The sequence below is a fragment of the Diprion similis genome, chromosome 3 (assembly GCF_021155765.1).
Source record: "Diprion similis isolate iyDipSimi1 chromosome 3, iyDipSimi1.1, whole genome shotgun sequence".
Taxonomy (NCBI): domain Eukaryota; kingdom Metazoa; phylum Arthropoda; class Insecta; order Hymenoptera; family Diprionidae; genus Diprion; species Diprion similis.
In genome coordinates this window covers 11,323,693-11,349,206 of record NC_060107.1, presented here as the reverse complement: position 1 = coordinate 11,349,206, position 25,514 = coordinate 11,323,693, and the positions used below count along the sequence as shown (strand labels likewise).

General features: G+C 34.7%; 3 protein-coding genes across 4 annotated transcripts; 2 read left to right on the top strand and 1 right to left on the bottom strand.

Annotated features, from left to right (window-relative positions):
* Positions 1–2,972: 2,972 nt before the first annotated feature.
* On the bottom strand, positions 2,973–8,640 carry LOC124404238 (UDP-glucosyltransferase 2-like). The gene is made up of 6 exons (XM_046878215.1): positions 8,371–8,640; positions 6,338–6,574; positions 4,572–4,964; positions 3,967–4,189; positions 3,536–3,755; positions 2,973–3,341 (listed from the first exon to the last, which is right to left on the bottom strand). The coding sequence occupies exons 1-6, from the start codon at positions 8,608–8,610 to the stop codon at positions 3,062–3,064; spliced, it is 1,593 nt and encodes a 530-aa protein (XP_046734171.1). The 5' UTR covers positions 8,611–8,640; the 3' UTR covers positions 2,973–3,061.
* A 1,635-nt stretch (positions 8,641–10,275) lies between these two features.
* Positions 10,276–13,624, top strand: LOC124404672 (facilitated trehalose transporter Tret1-like). The gene is made up of 2 exons (XM_046879004.1): positions 10,276–10,342; positions 12,312–13,624. Exons 1-2 carry the CDS (start codon positions 10,276–10,278, stop codon positions 13,622–13,624), a joined length of 1,380 nt encoding a protein of 459 aa, XP_046734960.1.
* A 2,589-nt stretch (positions 13,625–16,213) lies between these two features.
* LOC124404838 (WW domain-binding protein 2) lies at positions 16,214–24,966 on the top strand. 2 transcript variants are annotated; one of them, XM_046879271.1, is made up of 6 exons: positions 16,216–16,397; positions 18,085–18,419; positions 18,743–18,895; positions 19,699–19,911; positions 24,210–24,295; positions 24,462–24,966. In XM_046879271.1, the coding sequence occupies exons 1-6, from the start codon at positions 16,342–16,344 to the stop codon at positions 24,507–24,509; spliced, it is 891 nt and encodes a 296-aa protein (XP_046735227.1). In that variant the 5' UTR covers positions 16,216–16,341; the 3' UTR covers positions 24,510–24,966. The 2 variants fall into 2 exon arrangements, with proteins under 2 accessions (XP_046735226.1, XP_046735227.1); XM_046879270.1 differs by lacking the exons at positions 24,210–24,295; positions 24,462–24,966 and having other exon boundaries at positions 16,214–16,397; positions 19,699–20,481.
* The last annotated feature ends 548 nt before the right edge of the window (positions 24,967–25,514 follow it).

Here is a 25,514-nt window from a genome sequence, read left to right as displayed (position 1 = left end):
ATCGGGTTCGCGTCGAACGGTCGAACGATCGCTTAGAGAAATAAGCGCACTATTCAGTCTACTCCGAAGAATTGCAAAGAGAATGAAATACCCGAGTGCGGCAAGAAAGGCAGAGCAGCAATCAAATCTGTTAGGGATTTTGTTAGCAGCCACGAACGTGCGTTAGTGAATGTGCAGAAACGTAGCGATGGGAAGTGGAGAAGGACGCATGAATGAATGAATGAATGAATGAATGAATGAATGAATGATATTTATTAGTGAGAATGGTCTTTGGACATTTTAGGGAGATTATTGGGCCAGAGATCGATACTTTGATTAATTACATTGCGAGATTTGCGTGTAGGTACATGATTGAGTATTCATAAATTTATTGTGTTCGTAAGCTCCGAAGATTTTCAAAAAAATGGGTAAAAAAAAAACACGGAAATTATAATAGACGCACAGATATCGGTGCTTCGTTTCAAACTGCTTCGAACCGGTTATAAATCTAGTAAATTCGTTCGATTTCGAGTTATTTTATTCAAAAGACTGTTTTTTACATTTTTTTACAGTTTTACCCTGAAACAGTTGTTCTTTTGTTTTCAGTCGTCAATTTCTCATTCAATATTCCCATTTGCTGAACATGTTCAATGTCGGTGCCATTTTATAAGATTAAACACTCAGTGATGCCAATATGATATGAAGAAAGTATTTTAGTGACAGTATAAATGACAGAAAAAAAGGTATTTCAATGAATTTTCTCTGTCATGCAACATTTTTTAGTATTAACAACACGTTACGCACAGATCTTAAAATCGAGAACACAGTAATCTGTTCACTGATGTTTCATTCGTTACGATAACCGAGCGAAAAATATAATTTCCCAGGGAACCAACGTTGAAGTTAATAAAAATAATACTTCTTGATTTTCATATTTGTTTCAGACACAAAGAATGTAAAGTTTTCATCCTGCCTGGTAATCGAATACAACTCTGAAAATTTCAGATCCTATCTGCAACCGTTTAGGGAATAATTAAGTCCGTCTAACCTCACAAAACGCAAGATTATCTTGAGATCAGTAATAGCCATTTTAGCCCAAAGCGCAACACTTCAATCTTCAACAGAGCGACGAAAAGTGAAAAAAGTTGTAAAACGAAGAAAAAAAAAAGTCTAGAGTGAAAATACCGAAAGAAGCACGGGAAACTTCACTTTTCTTTCTTGTGTAGGTACTGATTTGGATCCCCTGCGTTGTAATTAGTCTCATTGTCAGTCTGGCTCGTGGTCTGAGTATACATGGTGTACTTAGAACTCCTACGACACGCCCCTTTCTTCGAGGTCAAAGCCTTTAAGTGAGATGCGTACCAACTGTCTAAAGAAATCCCTATATTACTAGGGAATTATTTTTCCGGCGAACGCTAACCTGCTCGGTTATACCATCATGTATAGTTGTGGTGTAAATTATTTAAAGTCCCGCTCATTTTTTCCCTGGGCAGATTCAACGTCACAACAATTAATCACCACTGATCTAGGGTATTTTGATGCCGTTGGTACTCATCTTACTTAAGTCCAGTTCAACGCGAGAGAGAAACTTTTTTGGAGAAAGAAGTATACTCACAACACCACATTCTGGCCTGATTAGAAAATAGAAGACGATACTCAAGGAGGAATTTCAAAGTTCGTTTATAATATACATACTTAATTATTCACATAAAATTTCGGTCTAATTTTTTTTTATTTTTTCCTACAAAACCTGTATTTGTTCAAAAACACACCGGTATGTATGTAAAATTGAAAAATTTAAGTCGACAATGTTCTATCTGAGATCGAGAAGAGTATACTGTACTAAAAGTGGATTGTCACTTGGCTGATGGAGAACTTTATCGGCAATGAATTCGTACCCTCTACTCCTCCTTAAAGGCGACAATCTGAGCGATCAGTGACATCCGTACATACACGTACGTGGCAACAATTCACGTTACCTCTCGTAAAACGAGCGCCAGACATTCTATACTAAAAAGATTGAATTCTAGGCAAGAAAAATATATATACATATAAAAAAAAAAAAAAGAAACATAATAAAACAAGATTATGCTCGAAGCTACATTTCAAACTTATGAAAATTCAATACATCCTCTTTATTCCACGTAACAAAAAATGATAATCTACGAAATATTAATCTAGCGACCATTGAGAAAAAAATTGTTTTGTCATTTGTTTGGAACTCGATTCGATTATTTTTCAGACTGCCGAAAATATTACGATTTGATATCTGATCGTTGTTGTTGAATGAGAAATGATACGTTATAAATATCCCAAATATTTATTGAAAAAAAAAAAATTTTGGTAACAAACATGGCGGACTTTGAAGATTTTTGATAAGTTGGTGATTGGATTGTAGTTGTCCATGAATGATATCAATTTTTTACAGAACTCTGCAATTCTCCGACCACCCTTTCCGGCTTCGGATAAGGTCCTGGCAGGAAACACATTGGTCGGTAACTCTTGTAGGAAGCAACGATTACCGTCCGTGGGATAAATATTGGTTGATAATAGTTGTAATAAATGGTATCACCCGTTAATATTTGGTCCATGTAACGCATGACGCCTGATCCTTCGGAAATTGACGGGAGATAAACAGGATGCGATCTATTGCATCATCAGTTGAACGCCAGTATTGACCTACATATGAATTTGGACCAGGAACAGGAACTGCAAATTCCTCGAGGTAAGGTAGCTTGTAAGCTTATTAGACAACGCTTACGAGGCTTAGAAAAATTGCGGTCACGATTTTCTAATGTACGTTTACTTCTATATTAATTCAGCACGCATCACTTAAAGGAATCGCATTTTTTTTTTATAATAGGTAGTTGTAAATAATTTGGTATATCTAACTAGTTATAAATATATAATAAGAAGTTCAAATCTACACTCCGAAATTGTTAGAACAGAATCAGTTTTACTTGTATCACTCAGGCGTAAAGAAATCAAAAACGTTGAGTGAATTATAACTGAAACTGATGGTGTTATGTGACAGTGTAAAACGATTAAAAATTATAACTTAATTATTTTTTTATTGTCTAGTCTAGTTGATATGTAGTTTTTGGCTTCGTCGAAGGTGGAATAAATGGAACGATGCTCTAACTAAAATTCTAGAAATCCAGAGAATCGCAAGAATGGTGATCGTGAGAAACGCGTAAACATCCAAGAGGTTGAGTTCGATGCGGCTCATATTTTTCCCAGGGGAACTCAACGGTCCTCGAGGATTACGGAAGGCGTGTTCAACGTGCCAAACAGCTAAGTCCAAGGGGGACATCGGCCTATCTCTGTACTCTCGAGAAAGCTCCTTCATTCGGCGGGAAATACTGAAAACAAATTATTCATTGTGCCTGATTATCGAATTGAGTAAGGAGGCCAAAGAATGTCGCCTTAACGTAGGGAAACAAAAAAAAAAAAAAAAAAAAAAAAGAAACCATGTATTTTCATAAAAGAGCTAAATTATCGACGACTCTTATAGTTGCATTATACAATTCTTCAATTTTATTCTTGCATCTCTCACCTGGGATCATGAATGGCTCTGTTTAGTCTTTCCAAAATCATTTCAGTGGTAAGAGACTCGTAGTCGAGGTACAATGCAACTCCTTTTTTAACAAGTAAATCAATGTTCATGTGCTGATCCATATAAAATGGCATTGCAACCAACGGCACTCCCCACCAGACGGCCTCTTGGGTGCTGAGAAGTCCGGAGTGGGACCAGAGGACTCGGACTTTTGGATGAGCTGCGTGCGAATAAATTGTGCAACGATAACTCGGTCCTACGGTTTCGGCTTTATATGTTATACAGCAAACGTTTTTTACTATTCCGTTCAAAAATTTCGACTAAATTTCGGACAAAGAAAACTCCAATTCAAATCGGTGAATAACATACAAGCGTCTAAAGCGGATGACCGACTGTGATCGATAAATCGGCAGAAACTTTTGATTACTCACACAAAACGTCGTTCTGCGGAAGCCACTTTCTTATCATGACGTTTTTCGGCCTGCCCGGCAAGTCAGTGGCCTCAAATTTCCACAAAACACGCTGCTTCAGCTGACCTAGAGCGGCTAGGATTATTTTTAGTTTGTCCGATCCCAAGGTGCTGCTTTGAATGTTAGATCCGAACGATATTACGATTGCGCCGTCTTCCGCGTCGTCGAGAAATTTCAGAATGTCCTGGTTCAAGCATAAACCATCGAAACACATCAAGGTTGAAGCATGCAATATCAATTTAACGAGTATAAATTTTATGGAACGGAAACAAGCTGCTGAAACGACTCAACTTTTATGGGATTTGGCAAAAAAAATGAAGGGATAATCTTTTTATAATTTGGCAGTTAAAATTCACTTGGTACAGCTATTTTCCAGAACCCTTGATATTATTAGAGCGAATGAATTTTATGTTCATGCTACAACGTGGTGACAATCTATGGAGTCATTAAACAAATTTTTCTTCAGAAAAATTCTTCAAAATTTCCTGCCAACAATCAGACTATCGAAGCGTTTCACTCACAGCTTTCGCTCTCTTTTTACGTGCCTGAAGCTGTCCGATATTCACCTGAGGCAGTGGTTTCGAATCCTTGATGTGCAATCCGCCGACTTCGATCACATTCGGAGGTGAAAATGCTGCCGGATCCAAGGCTGCGTAGCTGTTCGTCAGCATGATGCTGACGTTTTTCTCGATTTCGCTGACCGATCTGCTCATCTTTTTCCCAATGAATTCATCAGCGAGTTCCTGCTGCCTCGGCATGTAGTAGAAGTGACGCAAGAGCTCGTCGACCTCGTAGTAAAATAAATTCAACGTCTTCTCCCAAATACTGAAGGGCTGAGTTTTCCCGAAATAAGGATGAGTCCTGATTGCTGGCCAATTATTACCCCCAACAACTTTGTTTACCCAGTTAGGTGAACCGAATGGTGTGAATCCAACTACAACTGGATTCCCTTGAGCAACCTGAAAACCCGGGACGGAAGAAGGGAAGAATCGGTTTACCGTCATTCAATGAGAATGGAGGTTTTTGAATCACAACTGCGCCTGGAATTGATGAGTCGTTTCTTAAATATTTTCATTTCATTAGTAGTTGAAAATGATTGGATTCCTGTTTAGTCTGAAGGTGTATTTTTAAATAACGATTTCTTGTTTTTCTGCACGAAAATTAATACATATTTGAGGACACAAGAATGAAAGATCTGGTTACTTTGAAAAATAGAAAATAATGAACAGTTTTTCATTTGGAAAGGATTTCGTTCGGAAGCATTGTCAGCAGAGTTATAAAAAATACTTCTCAAGAAGCATTTGAATACAATTCAACTCGCTCACAATCAGTTGAATAAAATATTACTCCAATTTTCCAATTTTGCGTGAGAGAATATTACACTACGGTTCTCCTTATTCAGGGCTCGTCGAAATTTTTTTAACACATGCCTTAAAATCACCTCCAAATAATTAAAAAACAATCCCCCAATTTCTCCAGATTCTCAACTCAACTCTAACCACTCCCTTCAAGAGGGTGGATTTCCCCATTCAAAATCTAGGTATCACAGTTATATTTCTAGATTGTAAGCAACGCGAGATGCTGAGGCTCAACTTCTACCTTCAAGGGCCAAGTTACCAATCAAAGGGGTTGTGAGGGGGGAGGGAGTGGGGGGAGGGGGAGGGGGGGGATTCCCTGGTTGATCGAGGACAACCGGAAAAATTTTAGTAGATCACAGACCTCAGATCTGTACGGATGGTATACGAGTAGAGGAATTTCTCAAGTGTGCGATTAAATTTTAGTCTCACGTTACACTTAAAATGAAATAAAATTCTTTCCATTTCGTTTAAAACCTAATAAAATATGTTGAGAATATATTTAATTGTAAGAGTAATCATTTTTTTAAATATTTGTTACTGCGAGATTTAAGCGGCCTTTTTTGTGCCTACTATCTGTGTTTTTTCATGGCGTCTAACCAATGACTAACAATAAGTGGTAAAAAAAAAAAAAAAATTCCCTGGTACGATGACGTGCTTTTTTAATACGTAGTAACACAAATGCCTAGTAAATTTGGCAGTTAATTTTTTTTTCTTTTTAATTAATACTTTTACAATGAAATATATGCCGAGAATATAGCGGAAACAGGTGTATTTTAAATCGAGCAATTCAGCATCTTTGAGGAAGGAGTCAAAGCTGCTATAAAAATTTGAACAAATTAGGGGATTATTTTTAAATCATTTGGAGCCTATTTAAGGGTCATGGGATGAAAAATTCGTCCCAGCTCTAAATAAGGATCACACTCTAATATTACGCTTAATCGTGTAAGTTTGTTAAATTTTCGATTATAGTTTACCTCCCATAATCCGTAAAAACATTGGCCATACGTCAAGTCCTGAACTATGACGTCGATCCTCGTGTGTTTGACCATTTCTAAAGCCCTTTTCGCTCCGTCGGTCGCCATTTGTTGTTCACAGATATTGTTACCTATTTTGTGGGTCAGCCATGCCATCTTCGTCACACTCGTTCGTAACCACTCTAATGGGGAAAAGTCTTGGCCTTTGTAATAATCCTCCATAACGTGCTCGAACACCTGCCGTTACGAAGAAAAGTCTACGAAGTTTGATTCAGTTTTTGTAATTTTTTGTTAGTCAATACACTTGCAAAAAATTGAATGAAAATACACTTTCGAATATTTTTTAACAAAATTTTGAATGATCTGACAAGCTCTGAAGAAAATTTTGCTAACCTTTCATCACTTCCCATTATATTCTGCTTACTTTTACATAATCGAACACTTTCAGAGATTTTGTGGAAATTTTATGATTGGTTCTTAGATACTGGTACAAATTTTCAGGAAAATTGGAAAAAATTGGACCTTATCTAATGCTTCAGAACTTCCTCCAAAATATTACTTATAAAAATTTCCCTCCTAATCTCTGATTTAGTTTCATCATTTTTCTATTTTGTCAATTGATTTTTTAAATATATGTAGAAGTCGATCTGTACAAGTAATTTCAATTTTTATTTCCATACAAAAATTACCTTAAGGCTACTGTGAGGGCCGAAAAAATGACTGATTTTTACCAATTTTTTTTTCACGGGGATCACCAACTAATAAAGTGATCGGATTGTTGGTATTTTATTAAGTGAATATTATAACTTTGTCTTGCAAGAAAGTAAAAAGTGTTCTCCGATTGATAAATCAATGTAGTGAAACACAGTAAATGAAATGGGAAAATCGTATATTCAAGAAAATACAATCTCAAGTCTCAAGTTAATGTCTACAGAAAGACTGTTTTTACAATAATAGTAATTGACGCAGCAACCAAGTAATTTATCTACTCGTAATATTCCCTAGTTTTAATATAAAGGGTGAGAAGGTACCTTCGTTGCAATATTAAACTTATTTTATATAAATTTTTATTAAAATATATTCAAAATTAACAAAGATATGGGCCATAATTTGACAACTATTAAAAAAAAACTCTCCTCTATCGTGGCACTGATAGCTCAGTCAAGGGTTATCTGAAAATAAAAAATAAAATTTTATGATTATCTACAGGGTGTCACAAAAGTAACGGGACGGCCGAATATTTCCTTAGGTAAGATATTTTTCAAAGAGGTCAACATGAGCTTTTTCATTTTTGTGACACCCTGTATACAAACGTAGCTATCGCTGAGCGTAGCCGTTTCGTGCTTCTTTTTTTTTTTTATTGATTATTCACTAAATGGTGACGGATTAAAAATTTTCTTACTTTCGAAGCCCTTTGTGAAAAAAAATGATAAAAAAAAGAAAAACGGTCATGTACATACAACGATAGCAACACTTGTGTTGATATTGATGAAATTTTATTTTTAATATACACAAGAAGTTTAATATACACTTATTAAAATACCAACAACCCAATCCCTTGATTAATTAGTTATACCTGTGAAAAAGAATTCTTAAAAATCGGATATTTTTTCGGTCGTCACAGTAGCCTGTTCCGTTAAATATCAGTTTCTTCATTGGAACTACAGAAACACTCTGAGATTTTTGTTAGAATTTCTAAAAATGTTACGATTACGTAAAAGTAATCAGTATCAAATGTAAGATAACTAGAGTTTATAACAAATTTGCCAGACATTTTTCAGATATTTCTTCAAAAGTAATCTTCAATCTTCTCCCCACCAATGATTTTTAAATCTATTTTGTTCCCAACCAGATGAGCAACAACTTGGAATCGTATTAATAAGAAAATCAAGACCAAACTTCATGAATTTAGTACCTGGATCAAGACATAATCCGCAAAAATTCCGCCTCAAAAGCGTGTTAAATATTCTCCAATCCCTACACCTAAAGAAAAAACTGAAGACTTTTTCCCAAAACAAGAAGTGATAACTCACGAAAGATTGAGTTCGATTCTCCGTTCCTTCATCTCCGTCAAACTTCGTCTCGTGGAGTCCAAGCGCGTAAATATTGTGCCCATTTCGGGCCAAGCCTCTCATAAGTTCGGAAAACCAAATGTGATGAGAATTCGAAGGAAGCGTTGATATCCCCAAAATATTCAGAGTCGAGGCAACAGATGCACCACATGAAATTATCAAGAGTCTCATTACCACGACACTGTACAACGAGAAGTCCATCTTTCACTTGATGCAGATGAATAGAAACTAACAGATGCAAAATGAAAGATTTAGAATAGTTCGAAGCGCTAATCGTATGTACAATCTCCTGTTTATGGTGACCGCATGGAATGTTGAAACTCATTCGCTTCTGTCATTTGGTTAAATACATGTGGTTCAACGTCCACTTGGATATTTGTGTACTCTTACCAATACCAAGTCTGTCTAGTAAGAGATATTCCTCGTTGCGATAAGAATGAAACAGTGAACAGACAAGTAAAGAACTAAATGGTACAACAGAATTATAATAAAAATTGTGGTCAATAATAGAGTTGAATTTCATCAAAAGAATGTATTCTCGTTTTGAACCAAAATTCAAAAAATTAAAAAAGTTGAGCTACTGGTACATTTTTTACATTTTTGCATTTTAAATACATCCCGATCGATTGTTTATTGATAATTATGAAATTATCATAAAATAAACTTTGGTAAACTTTTAACTAAATTTAGAAAAATTATTTCACTTCGATGTGATTTTTTTTTCTTAGAGCTTTTCCAAATTTTCGAATGTGGACATCATCGTAACATGTTTGTCATTGTAAAAAAAATGTTGCAAAATACCTCTTCAACAATGCCGATGCACTCAGAAAATACATTATATGTTTTAAATAAAAATTATATGCTTCACTATTACACCGTTTAATTGACTAAAATAAAAATAACTCTTCAAAACTAACTCATAAATATTTGGTTGAAATTAGGAATCCACAATGACTGCTAAAACTGTTTAACGTTTCATAAAGCTGAATATACGTGTAACGGATGTAATCCAATCGATTATTCAATCCACCAAATTATTTGTGGGAATTATCATATTATCTGCGAGTCAATAAACGGTTTCATTATTTTAAATGAAAAATTTCAAAACGAAATGAAATTCTGCGCCTTCCAAAAACGAGATTGTTCCAATGAGTATCATGTTTCGCCGTAAAGTACAAATATTCCTAATGAACGATCCCTGAAAAGTATCACTAGAATGATGCCTATAGGCTGTAAGTTTCTAATACTTGTTACCTAATCTATTAATAAATAAATATATATAATAATAATAATAATATATAAAAATAAATAAATAAGTAAGTCAACAGCTTCAATCCGATCTGTTTGATAAGGCAATTGGGATGTTTCGAATTCAACTTTATATAATTACATTTAATCATGACTTGATATTATAAAAATCTCAGATTAGTCAAATGTAATAATAATAATAACAATAATAATCATAATTACAGGAGAATATTTGCAATGTCATATTATACTATGAGATTGAGAAATATATCAATGAGTGGCGTATCCGCAACGATATGTGTTCACGTACTGCCCAAGAAAGTAGATAAACTTATTATTAACATTCTTATTGAATTACATCGATATGTATCAACATTAAATCTATGCACATGTCTTACAATCTCATCCAGATAATTTATAATTATACGACCTCGAAGAGGAGTTTGGGGCGTGATGACTACTTTCGTAGACAGTTGATCTACGCTTGTGGAAATTACACGTTCTGAACGCGCGAGTCACGTTGCAGACAAGTAGTTAGTCGTCTTTGCGATATTGTGTATTAGTGCCACTTGATTGTCTGGGCTGATGGTCAACCTCTGGTACTGAATTTTTTACACAATGATACCGAGTGCATCCAAGTTACCCAGGAGCACTCTGTGGCTGCAATGGATCGGAGGTGTTGCCAGTGAGTTGAAGAAGGCAGAAAAATTTACAAGAAACTTTTTTTTCTTTTTTTTTCCTACATATCAAAAATATTCGATTTATATTAAACTGTAAATTTTTCCGGAGAAAAATTTTCTTTCTATATTTCTTTAGTTTTAGCTCAAGTTTGAAGGAGTTTAGAAAATTATCCTTTTCATTGGTAGAGATAGGAATTGTATTGAAATGAATCAGAAATTTTTTTTGGTGGCTGGATTGTTAAAAAAAAATTTAATTATCGTCTTCGTCTGTAATTTATTCAGATATTTTCAATAACAGTTTTATGTTTACAATCAGTCCAAGAAGTCTCATATGTGACTTCTCCTGTGAGTGATAAGGATTTCTACTATTCCAAATTTATTTTCCGATAGGAGAATAAAAATAACGGGAACAATTATTTTATTGCAAAATTCGAGTTATATATTTGTGAAATTTATATCCCTTGTATTAATTTTTTATATGTATTGATTGACATCGTAAAAATAAACTAGTATCCATAGGTAAAAGAATTTTATGATATTTTTTTTTTGGAGCCTTGAAGTCAACTCCGAACAGTAAGTTTCTTGCGATCTGCAAAATATAGAATACAAGTTTAAAATGTCAATTTCGTTCAGGATTGCACTAAAAACTAGAATTTCTGTTTTATTTCGATAAAATTTTCCTCACTGAGGGTTAGAAGAATGAATTTTTACATACAATTTGAATCGAAAACAGTTACATGACACTTAGACTTGGTCTAAAAATTCGACGTTATGCGAAAATGACTTTCTTCTGTAAAACTAACACTTAAGCTTTCTGGAAAAAAATTCATCCTATTTTTACCCTCCTGCTCTTCCAACAAGAAAAGTTATTAACATAATCATCCGTAAAATAAAAAGTTGAGTTGAATGCATTTTGATGACTAGATCCGCAGTTTTAAAGTTTAGGGAATCACCTTTGATCATTTTCAGCGGATGCCCAGGTGTGTGTGTGCGTGTGTGCGTATGTCATAATTTTTTTTATTCCGCGATACCTTGAGAATGCGTAAATGGACTTTGAGATTTTAGATCTCAAGCAAAGGGATCTTCTTGTCTTTCGATATAATTTGATTAGATTTTCTATCTATCTACAAGTTTTCCAGCTTGTATTCGAGTAACTGTGATTGAATGAACGGTTAATTCATACTTCAATTGATTAGATTCTATATTTGATCGATCGAATAGTTTTCTATGTATGTAAATAACAAAATTGAAATGCAGGAATCATTTTGTTTACGGAGACTGGTTGGCTAAAAGTTTACAATTTTTCATTAATTCTATTACAAGGTAGTCGTGCATTGAATATTTCTGAAATTCAAGTACATAAAATAGAATTACCTTGTCGGAGTCACATGAGAGAAGTGAAACTTCATTTTTTTCCCAAACTAAATCTATTAAAATTGTACAATTTCAAATCACTTATATTACATTTCTCTTTCTCTCTTCACTAAATTTTTTCACATAATTTTGAAGAGAAATTAATTATTCAATGAAAATAAAAAAGTTTTAAGTGAGTCGAACGTGTGAAATTTGAATTATGAATTTGGTATTCTGGTTGATTAATATATCCGATGTTAAAAAATATGGACAAGAAAGGAGAATAAATTTATCAGAGATTTCAATGAGATCGCAATGTTCATGTTATTTATTTTCCTGTATTTTCGAAGTGAAACTTCTTATGGGGCATTATGCAAAAACAAGAACACCGGAGCGAATCATCGCATTCCAAACTACTAACGCAATTGTGAAACCGTCTAACCAGCTATTTCTTTCTTACACACTTGAAAAAAGTCTGAAACTCTAATTGACGTTCCATTTCAAATTTTTGTAACTTCCATAATTTGTATTTTTACGTTACCCTTACGCTCAACCAGATTGACCGTTACCATTTTCAATACCGTTATTTTCAACGGTCTTATTAATTTCTATTTTCCGCAGCTACGACGATGATGTTCGTGATCGGTTTGACATTCGGTTGGGCTTCGCCATATCTCGCTCAATTTTCGACTGGGAATTCCCCGTTTCCGGCGACGACTTCCGAGATTTCTTGGATGGCGTCGATGTTTTATTTGGGCCGTTTGCCAGGAGCGATCCTCGGGTTTGTGCTCAACCAGTACTTCGGCAGCAAAACAACGATGATCGGTACGGGCTGCGGTCTGGTGCTTTCCTGGATCCTCATAATCTCGGCGAACTCCGTAGAATGGATTTACGCCGCGCGGTTCATTTGGGGCTCAGGAATCGAGCTGACCAGCATCAGCTTTGCACTTTATTTGGGTGAAATTTCAAGCGCGAATATCCGCGGCGCTCTGATAGCCATGACGATGAACGGCTTGCCGTTGGGAATTCTTGCGGGAAATTCAATCGGCGCTTACGTCTCGATGAGGATCTTCGCCTGCATAAGCCTCGTGCCGACTCTTTTCTTCGTCGTAGTTTTCGTTCTGCTACCCGAGTCTCCCTACCACCTTATTAAGAAAAGTAAGATAACGGAGGCGGAAAAGTCGATAATGAAGTACAACCCAAACTCGAATCTCTCCGACGAGTCCAAGGCCATCCAGAAATTTGTCGGAGAAACGAACAGCTTGAACTTCGTTAATCGTCTTCGAGAATTGAACGTCCCTCGAAACAGGAAGTCCGGATTGATAGTAATACTGTTCTTCTTCTTCGCACAATCCTGCGGACTGAATCCTCTGGCAGCTTACATGGAGACCATCGTGACCAGAGGAATGGTCACTGTCGTCTCGCCTTCCACTGTGCCTATCGTTGCAAATGGACTCGGAATCATGGCTGGATTGGCGATGATGTATTTGACAGAGAAGTTAGGACGGAAAAAGATGTGGATTTTCTCAAGCTGCGGAATTACCGTCGCCATGACGGCACTCGGCACGCACTTTTACCTCCTCGATGACGGATTCGACGCTGATCTTCTCCAATGGATACCGATACTATCCATGATTGCATTTACCGTCTGCTGCAGCCTGGGAATGTATGCTATACCAGCGATTTTGATCAGCGAACTTTTTGCGGCAAACATTCGGACTTTGGCCGCATCAATCACCTGTGCATCTGCGGCTATCTTCGCCTTAATCTCGATCGAAATTTATCAATATCTTCTTGAAATTATCAACGAGTGTTATATCTACTGGATGTACGCTATTTTGATGGTTTTGTCTGCTATTCTTGGCTCGATACTGATACCGGAGACGAAGGGAAAAACACTGACGGAGATTCAAGACTCAATGGCAAAGATGTAACCTTCGAGTTATTATCCTCCTTATCTCAACGGTAGAGACTCCCAAGAAAAATGACTATTTTTTACTTTTTTACTCAGTTTAGTGACTGTTAAATTACTCCAGCAAAATGAGCGAAAGATGGCTCTTGAAAATTATTTTCAGCGTTAAAATTATAGTGTGGTTAGCAAATTGACTGTTTTTCTAGAAAATTACCTAGGAGTATTGAATTATGGAAATAAAAACAAGAAATAATTAACTTTACGACAAATTTCAACGTACCTAGAGATAATTACGATATTCCTGTTATTGCCAAGAACACTAAAGTTTTGAAGACTTTATGATTTTTTAAACATATACTGACCACAGTTTTCTGCTGTCCTTCATGTCAAAAACTCGCAGTATATGAAACAAAATGTAAGCAAAAAGCTCATTATTTCCGATGAAGAAGTGACAAAAGTGATCGTTTAGCAATAAAAGGTAACACATAGTGACATAAATAGAAAACAGTGATTCTTTCTGGTGAAGAAAATAACTAGTTACCATACCAAAACTGACATTGTCGTTGATATCAAAGATCAAACATGGTCGAAATTGAAAAATTCTATACATCGAGAGGCGACAAAGTTTCAGAGAATTCATGGGCCATAAACGACGAGTTATTACCACCTAAAAAAAAAAAAAAAAACATTCTAAAGCAATGGAAATTTTTTTAATTAATTAAATTATTATCTGCAGATTGAATGGATTAGATTTTAAGATCTCAGTATCTAACAACTTTTTTTTTTTTTATTCATGAGCCACTCAATATGTATATTATCAATTAATAAAGTCAACAAAGTCATAACAATAAAAAATCATATCGTATGTTCACGTCTAGCGCGCTCAGTGTATAGCTTAATTAAGGCGTAATGCCTCTTGATTAGTCTGTAGTTTCAGCGCTCAAAACCAGAGGGCGGGCAGGTGCCGTTTGAAGCCCTGATAACCTCAAGCGCGCAAATTTGGTTAGATAGGTTTCGGCAGCGAACGAATTCGGACAAGCGTGACTCGGCACGTGTTTCGTGAGCCGCCCTAACCTCAATCGAGTTTCCCTGTATTTGGACTAGTCTCTATTGTGGCCATTCCATGTATCAGGTTAGAACTGCAGGCACTTGATTAAATACAAGCTACTCTAATTATTAGTTACTTGAAACAAAGTTCGCTCTGAATAACAATAGGGACTTTCACAGTCAGAACAAGCGGCAATTCTCATGTAATTTTCCATGGCGAGACACAACTTGGTTTGTTTTTACATTCTTCATCTGTTTAAAATTTTCCACAATTTTTTCCAAAAATAGTTTCGGAAATTCTCCGTAAAAATTTCTGAAATATAATATCATCTTATCGTCTACATCTACCTTGTATGAATTAATGTTCAAAGAGTATGTGCAGAAAATTACAAATCAATTTTTTTTTGTCAAAGTCATTTTGAATTCTAAAAACATTTAAAAATACACTGTTTGTAAAAGCTCTACCAAAAATTTGAACAAATCTGTGTAACATTTTGCGATGGAAAGTGTTGATCAGACAAATAATGTTCATTTGATTGAACGAAAAGTGGTGATACCACTAATTTTTCAAAAGCTGAAAATTTTTCTTGTTCCAAAACGATACAGATCGATTACATATTATGCACAGATAGATGAAACACTTCAGGCAAATAATTGTTTAACTGCTTGTTCTTGGTAAATCTAAGAAATCTGTTCTACTTACGTGTAAAACAGCTTACATATAACGCATATTTTTCTTACCACTTTCGGAATATGCTTACCTGAAGTCGGAAGTCTTACCTGATCAGTAGATTCGCTGAGCTTGGTAAGAATTATTATAGATAATATTAACACTCTTGGTACACTTATGTATCACGTAACGTATTTGATTGGCACGTAGAAGAAAAATCCATCTTTTAGAACAAGCTGTGCATGTATCTGAAATCCTCTACCCTACCGGTAATTCTGGCATTTGCTTTACCGATAGAAACTCGTACCCCCTAAAGTGATCGTCTTTCGCACACCCAGAAAAATAATAAACAAAGCCAGTTAAAACTAGAAGTTGGCGAGCAAAGGGTAAATCCAACAATTCCTCAAATTCCTCCTGAAAAAACTTTGATAAATGCATTCAATTTCATGAATACAACTCATGAAAATGACGTCACAGGCATCGTTGGTCCTGTAAGATATGGCGGTGATTCCACTGTTTCAGATTGCACCGCGCTGAGCAGAGCGATCCTCTATCCAGTGTAGTTTATACCAGGATGAATGGAATTGGATGTTACGGGCTCGCTAAAAAATGCCTCAAACCTTGACTTTCAGGAAGTTGGGAAATTAAACGTAGCAGAGAGGAAAACTATCCTAGGGAGTTTTCGGCCATTTTGGCGCAGCGTGGTTACGGAACACACCCTAGGTATGGTTTGATACTTTGGGATGCGTTCCGAAATAAGCTTTTAGTACTATCAGCAATCTCTCATCTCTCTTGCACCTGTGAGTTTGTTACTAGCTCTGTCTCTGTCCTAGGGAGTTTCTAACGCTGCCAGCTAGTTTCGGAACGCACTTTTGGATGACATGTGATCACAGCGAATCAGCGTGCAGTTCTGGAAGCTGACTGTCGGCCTGTCCAACAAATCGTTGATCAGCTGATTGCGTGATAGCCTGGAAGTTCGTGTAACTTTTTTGCGACTTGGCAAGAGCTGAAATTTTCGAAAAATGTCTCTAAATACAGCTCACGCCAACGGCGGGGTCCTCATACATTCCGGCGAGTGGTAAGTCATCGATTTGAGGATTTTAAAATTGAACGAGACCTTGCATGTGCCTGCCATCAAATTTATCTGTCGAATATTCTCGCAATGACTTTTCCAACTAGAGGCGTAATATCTCTATGTCAAATCGCCGCCTCATTTCTAAACAATCATTTCTTCCTCTTGTTTTTTTTTTAGTTTCATTGCATATTCATACGCTCTGAATATTCTCATTTATACTTGTGATTAAATCGCAAATTTGAAACTAGTCACAACTACATATGTAATTGCTCAATTCTGTTTTCTCGGATTATTCAATTCGTGTTCAAACATAATCATGACACATCTATGCACTATCTTTCTTTATATGTCATAGCTTAATTGAGATTTTAGTTACTCGGGTACATTATTTGATGTTAAAGCATTACGCTCCTTGGCAATAGCTAATGGAACTATATTTTCGGAAACAAATATGATACCTAAATTTTACATTTAGTAACGTAGTGTTTGAACATGCATAACCTGTGCAAACAGAATCTGAGCAGTTGATTTGTTACTTATCCAAGAGGAGGAGAATTATTATTTTATTACATACTAAAATAGCACATCGTGATAATAACTTTATCTCAAATGTTCCAATGCATACATTTTCCTCTCCTAGCAGTTGATTTATAGCAAAATGGCTGTAAACATTCACGGCATCTTTCATTTACAATCTACAATGCGCAATCAACTCAGTCAATGAAACATACCAATAATTACAGTACTTTTATACTTTACTTTTTTGTGACTAGAGCTGTCGATAGATATTTTTAGTTTTCCTAAACATGCTCATATTTTGCAAACTCGACTACTTCAAAGTAATCCTAATGTTGCCCAAATGTGATTTTTTTCACAGTTTCGTTACATCAATCTTAGTAACTTTGTCCTCATGAAATCGCAGGAGAATTTGAGTAAAATCAACCGAGATTCAAAGAACGTCTGGAAATTTCTTATTTCGTAAAGTGTGTGAATTTGCGCGCATTAGCGTCGAATCAAAAGCGAGTTGCGTCCATTGTGAAAATTTATACTATAAGAATGTTATACGTTTCTTTTTTAATGCTTGATCGACTACTGATCAGTTAATTTGTTTTGCGCTAGTAAATCTTTGTTTTCTTTTTGAACATGATAAAAATAAGTAATGATCAATGGGCTGTAGAGTTGGAATCAAAAATTAGGAAATAAAAATGCCAATGACGGTGAACTTGGATGAAACAACAGCCCTATCTAATAAAAATTAATCTGAGCAAATTCAAGTAACACAAACTACCATATCAACAATTGATTGAGAAAAAATTATTACAATCGGTATTTTTTTTATTAGATTCTAATATTTTCTTTTTTTTATTTACTTTGCTTGCTGATCAGATTCCCACAAAATTTTATGAAAAACATTCAATAAATACTCTATAGTACAGTTGTAATGCTTAATTATGATTTTCAATGAACATCTGTTGTACGATATTTACACAAATTTAGCTTCATTCACTTTGGAGATAACTGTAAAAAAATTATCAACTCATCACACGAAATCTCTATGGCGAAAAAATAAGCTAACTTTCTGGCTTTGTAAATGCTTCCTTGAATCATTGAAACCATTCAGAAATTTACTGGATAATAATAAGCTCCAAATTTTTTTCATATATCTGTATTGTTAAATTCTCTGTTGCAGTATTCTCCTCTTTTCCGACAATGTTATGATGGAATTTCACGGACAGGATCAGCCCGAGTTTATTGGGTCAAAACGAGGCAGACTCTTCTTAACTACACACCGAATGATTTTCAACGCAAAGGACCAAAAAGAAAGAATGCAATCGTTCAGCTTTCCTTTCGTCACATTGAGCGACGTCGAACTAGAACAACCAATGTTCGGCGCTAATTACATAAAAGGGAAATGCCGTGCCCAACCAAACGGCAATTGGACCGGTGAATGCAAATTTAAACTTCACTTCAAAAACGGTGGAGCAATCGAGTTTGGACAAGCTATGCTAAGGGCTGCTTCTATGGGTCAGTAATCCAATCGTTTCTAGTTTGCATAGCTCCTACAAGTTTTATAGTTGAAACCGGTCAAAACACGGTTTCTGATATCGCAATTATTCAATATCCAATCAACGAAAACCAATTACAAGTGTCGAGAGTCATCACGGATTCATTTCACTTCTTTTAATTCTACTTTCTCTAATTATTCGACATCCTAATCATTTCATTTCACATAGTTTTCTATCTAGAATCTACTTTTTACATAGAGTAAGAACATAAACTGGAAAATTAATTTCAGGTAATGTAAAAATTCCACGAATTATCCAAACATGTATGTTCAAATTTTTCAGCAAATCGCAATGGTCCTGGTTTTGATGCACCTCCACCATATCAACCACCAACATCTGACTGGTACGCTGCACCCCCACCAGCGTATCAAGCTGCGCCAGGTGGATACTACGGCTGGCAGCCCCCGACAAATGTTTTCCCCGAACAACCACCAGGTAAAAATTCTTCTCAGGTTTATACTTGATACGAAATTTGTTAAAGATACAGGAATTCAACATTTTGGAAAAACATGGAGACATGATATTTTCAAATAATTTCATGAAGTTGAAGTTTGCAATGTTGATGTTCATCGTCAAACTTTAAACTATAACTTATCACAGTTTTTATGATTCCAAAGTTTTGAAAAAGTAATAACGCATTGTTTAAAATCGTTCGTCACATTAACGTTACTATATTCAACCTCCGACACTTGTCGATTGAAACCTTTTTTCATAGAAGTGGAGCTTTTCTCTTTCTTTCTCACTAATTTGATGCAATATTCCAGCACAGCTGCGGCAGATCGCATAAACAAATCAAAGCACAAATAATAACCAATAACAAAATCGTACTAAATCATATATCAGAATCTGATAACTATATTGATTTTTTAGTAGACAAATATAACAATGTAATTTCTCTCAGGTTGTTAAATTTTTTTCCTGAATTTCAGCGGTTTGTAATTACATTCAACGTGATCTGATTCATCACGTTTTATCACGTTTTTACTGATCTGATTTTTTTCCATGTATTAAATTAAAGTAAACGAACTACAATATTTCGGAGTGCTCATAATCTTTTAATACAGATGAATCAAAGAAATGAAAATACTTTATTGATGAAACTTTATCAACTGTCGAAAGATTTCATTCGTATCAATAAATAAAACTTGAAGTTTCAGCAATTTATTTTCCACTTCTTGTTGCCGATTGTTACTACCAACTTTTTGCAAGTATATTGATACCACTATGCTATTATGCAGCGAATGGCGTTTACATGACGGACTCTCCGCCACCGTATCCCGGCATCAACGGTCCATATCAAGGCTACGCCAGCGGCGGAGCTGCACAACAGCAGCCACAGCCAAGCGCTTGGGGGAATTCGGCGCAACCAAGCAACTGGGGTCAGCCTCAACCTAACGGAGCTCCGGGATGGTCGAACCCAGGCTACAATCCTCAATCAATGTCTCAAGGAGGTGCGTATCCAAGTTATGGACAGCCTAGTTACAATAATTATCAGCCAAGTCCACCCCAGTTTTCTCAATACCCACAAAATCCACCCCAATATCATCCGAATCCGGCTCAGTATACGCAAAATCCTCCCCAATACTCACAGAATCCACCCCAATATTCGCAATATCCTCAAAATCCACAAAATCCACAAAATCAGCAAGGAGGATATTACGGTCCAGCCGGTATGTACCAGAAGCAAAAGCCCTACTAGAGTTGTGCCGAGTTAATTGTAATAGCAGTGCTTATTGCAATCCGTAAATCATTCTTACTGCAGCGAGTTTAGGCTTCGATTAATTACAAGTCAAACATCACTCTAGCCTTTGGAACTGTAACGGAAGTTCAATTTTAACAGTAACAAGTCATTTGTTAAAATTAATGTAAAGCTTCATACATTTTTTACCGTAATCTCCAGTTAGGCAATCACAGAATTTATTACAAATTGATGGAATTCAGCAGAGCACATTAAGGATAAAATCGGCTGGACTCTCAATTAGAATTTAGAAACTGAAATGAAACAGAGGGATCAACGATTTGAAGGTTTCTGATCCGATTTTACTACAGATTTATCCTTAACAACCGTCTCAATTTCTAACATAACTTTATAGCATTATTCGGTTCTATTACAACTGAACAAAGAATATGCAGATTCTAAAATCTAATGTTCAGCGAAATGTTTCACAAAAAATAGCAAAGTAGCTACGAAGCCAATCTAGTGACTAAAATGAAATCAAAACGTTGCCAACGTGTCTAACGACTACGAAAATTTGGCATATTTCCTGGTATTCGTCATTTCTCTTTGTTGACTTTCATTTCATGATTAGTGATCAGTTCATGATCAGTAACTTGATTACATTATATATTCATTGATCGCTCATCTGGTGCATTTTCCAAAGAAAGAATATAACGCAATAAATTGTCATATTTCAACACCAACCAGTTAAGTCTGCTTTTAGAATTGCTTCATGAATTTTGGTTCACATGTTCCAAAGATTGTTATTTTTTTTTTTTCCCCCGTAACAAATATAGATCATTCGATTGTGTTGTAATTTTCCAATCAACAACCGTGGATCAGAAATTAGGCTGTTTTTTTTTTCTCTTCTTTTTTTGTTTACCAAGAAGACATTTAGCACTAAGAGTTCCCTTCAAATTTTCCCCTCAACATTTTTTTCCGTAAAAATACTATATTCAAACTTTTTTATAATCGATAATCTAATCACGGGGCCATATTATTATTATTATTATTATGATTATTATAACTATAGTTATTAAAAGTAAGTAAATTAGACTTTAGGTCAAGTTATATTCGTATTTCAATTTTGAAATTCATTGTCGTTTGATGTACCTTGACATCGAAATTTTTATCCAAGTTGTACTAAAACTCAATTGGTATCACTTTGCTAATTTTTATTTTCGATTTCTTCATTTTTTATATGACTGAGAATTAGGCTGTCAGCAGTATTGATTGTGATACTCTTACTGCTTGATATTTATTTTACTTTTATACAAATCCTAAATTATTTTTCACAAATTCCACACCTCAGAATGCTATACTTCACAAATAAACATTTTTGGGGCCTTATCTATATATTTCAATATTTCATTACTCTTTACTTAAAACATGATCACTATGAAACCCGTTTTCAATTACGTCTCACTTAAATCCTGATAATATTTACTAAAATGTTTTAATAACGCTGTTGTATGTTGTCATATAATGTCATAGATTTACGAAAAACGATAATTAAAATATAAATGTTGTACATCAATTGCTGTTTTTATTTGTCCCTTTCAACAGCATACGTCGTTTATCAAGTCTGGAAATTACTGAGTATCACCGTTTAATTAACACGATTCACAGAACAAATTAGATCATGTGTATAATTATTCTTTGTGCATCACTTGGAAAGCCGCAAAAATGTTTCTTTTAACATAATAATTTTTCATTTCTCAAATACTTCATTCATTTTTTCTAACGTGTGAATAAGCGCTCTCTTTGTTGCGGAAGTACGTACTCACTGTAAAAAACATTTCTCAACGTTTGATCTCTGGAATTTGATAATCACGCAGTCAGGTACTAAAACTGACGAAGATGATACTCACTTTAAAACGGCAAACCCTCGAAATAAAAATATTATGGTTACGTAAACCAATTCCTCTTTTTTTTTTTGTTAGGTTCAACCTAAACATTACCGAGAATTTCACTGCGCGAAAACGTTGGAACTTAAAAAACTAATTAAAAAATTGTAATTCATCAAGTTTTTACCTAAATTTACCTCTTGTGTTACAATATTTTGGAGAATCTGAGACCTGTTACCTTTTATTCCGAGGGGTTCTCGTTCAAAGGTGAGTATGTCTTACAGAAACAAGTCAAGTTGTACCGCCATTTATAGCATCGGCAAAAACATTTGTATTTTTCCATCAACTAAATCATTCTCACATTTAAATTAACACAGACATTACGATGCTTGTTTGAACCTGAAAATTTCTCGTGGAAGGATATTTCTTGAATCTAATTTAAAAAAAGCTTTCTGAAAATTCGAATTTTTTCTGTTCAAATGATATACAAAATGTTTTATTTTTCATTTTTTTTATTCCAAACGAAATACCCTCATATACAGAGTCTAGGTGGGTCAGAAAAATTCCATAACTTTCAGTAAAGATTGACAGTAATGTTTTAATGGAAAAAAAAAGTTTTAACCCAAATATTCATTCACGCAAATCAGAAGTGAATATAAATGCATTGAGGTCTTTAGTAACCTAGAGAAAGTAATATACCTCCTACACTTAAGCTTACCTTACCTTACATTACTCAACGCCATTGCATAATAGTTTTTCAGCTGATCCGGCGTAAGATTTGCTTTCACTCAGCTCAGTTATTATCTCATAGCTTCCACGTAACGTAGGAGCATAGCTCGATGTACCATTAATCAAATTTATTATACAAGCTTTGTTATAAACCAACACGTGGCATCGTATTATTTGAAAAAATTTAAAGATACGGAATTCAAGAGTTGAATCCTCAAGTTTCATGCAGTATCGAAAAATTTGTTCATATATGAAAAAAGTTTTTCCATTTTCTGCAGTGTTTACTGGTTATAGCGTCGCAAAGGTTTATTCGCCTGATTTGCATAGCTGCTTGTGAACTTCTAGAACAGTGACTCATTTTTCTGTTTGTCAGTGCATTGGTGTTAAAGATATTATCTACTAAATTACTTGTTTATTGAAACAAGTTACATGTATGACAGTGTATTACCACTGGATTTGCAAATCAGTTTTCCAAGTTAATAAAACCGTGTAACTAGTTATGATAAAACCAAAGCAGTTAGCCTTGTATTTTTTGCGTGTTTAATATAATTCCGGTATTGTTCATTTCTAACTATCTTTCCTGTAAAATATTGTCGTGAATATACCTGGTGCACGCATGGAATAATTCTCTCACGATTGTCCTAACAGCTGACTTAGTGTGAATTGGTACGAAGGAAACTTCATATAAAAATTTATTAGTGGTAATACAGCCTGTGGCATAATTTCTAATTTTTCAAAGCTAACACGCTATGCCTCAACAAACAAAAACTGTGGTATCCAATGCGTATCCTTGTGAGTGACTTGTAGAAATTTGTAATTCACCTAATTTTAAATTACATTGAGGGTGAATTGGCCGTGTCTGTCTGAATAAAAATTTGGAAAATTATTTAAAAAAACCGTTCAAACGATATACAGCAATTTTATTAGTGACAATAATATTGAACACGCATAAAACAACGTCTCTACTACGCAATAGAAATGAAGCTGAGCCAATTTTAATAAAAGAAGCTGAGTTATTAATAATTTGAGAAGAAGTTTTATAATCGAAACGATCAAAATAAATGAACTCCGTTAATTTTTATCCGGTTATAATATTTTTAAACTTAATTTACCCGCCATAGAGATCTCCAAAAATCATCTGAATATTTTTTCCATATCTGGGCAGCGCCAAAATCAGCCAAAAATTTCAAGAGTTCTTATCAAGAAACCTTATCTCAAATTGTTGATATCTTAGTTCGTGTTGATCATATTTGCTCAACATCATGTTTCCTATGTATCAACCATGTTGTTTAACTCATTTTTACCATCAATCGCACAAATAAAACTGCGTGTAACTTTAAAAAAAAAATTTTCTCTTTCCTAACTTTTATTTCAGACGGTACGGCCCACTCAACCCAAAATATCATCTGTGTAGTGAGTTGTTCGTATTAATATGATACCTATATTTTTTGCATAGATGCAAAAGCTGCGGAGGCTGCGCAAAGTGCATACTACGATCCAAATAGGCCTCAATGCGCTTATGTTCCACCACCTGCGTACTATGTAAGTATTTTCATGTAGAACTTCTAAATTTCAAAACAAACGTAAATTTCACTCTGATTTTAATTTTTTTCTATTTAATTCTGTTGGGTTAGTTTACATCGATGTATAATCCGACAACTAGAGTCGATTTGATAATTATTATCAATTACAATACTTATATTTTCAGGAAAGTCCACCGAGTTACCAACAGGCGACGGATAAGAAAGAACAGTGAGACGTGTGTTTAGTGAAGGATCATTCATTACGATTTCTATACTAATAAAAGCTGTCAAAGCCGTGCTTTACCTGCAACAAGCACCACACATTCCGATACCTAGCACCGTTGGATATATAAAATTCTAATTTAACACATCACGCATTAAACACTTGAGCTATTATTTCAGATCGTATTGTGCGCCATGTTAATTCTGAATATCGGTAATTACACGCATGTATAAATGAGTAGAATGAAATAACTTTTCATTTTGATGCTCTTTATTTTACGTTTATTCATCTCCATACTTTTCCATTTAAAAGTAACAAATTTGTCGCACCGTTTTTAATAAACTATTATGAATGTTCAATAATTATGTTATGTTGAATATTTTCCATATGATTTGGGAAATGTAAATTCTCTGTAAATTTTTAATTATACATATTATATTATAATACGTGTGAAGATTTATAAAGCTATGTATCTTAGTACTGCAATATAATAACGCTATCATTCTAACGTTATATCTGATAAATTTAGCACCAAAACATTGTGTATAGTAATAAAAAGAAAAGAGGAAAACAATACATTAGATACATATAGGTATATACATATACGCATTTGTAGAGCCGATACGATTCTAAACGCTTTTTTGTTGGTAATCATTTACAGCATTCGTATTAAGCTTCACTTATCACATTAGAAACTCTCTATATGTTCGGATTTGCGAGATTTTTAAAGTTGATTTTTTAAATTAAAAACTTGAAGCGTGATCCCAGAGGCAACAAAATATCCAATACATTTCACAAAAAATTTCCTATCTTCTCATAGTATATTTGGGCCTTTGTTAAATAACCATTTCTTTGAATTCGAAAAATAGTCTGAACTGCCAATATAATTGAATATCGAATCTTATATTTTAGAAGGTATTGAAGAATCTGTGATTTGTACATAATTTAGAAACTAAGCTTTCCTGCTAGTGTTATCTTTACTTTAAAAAAAAAATTTCTTGCTGCGTGATGTTAA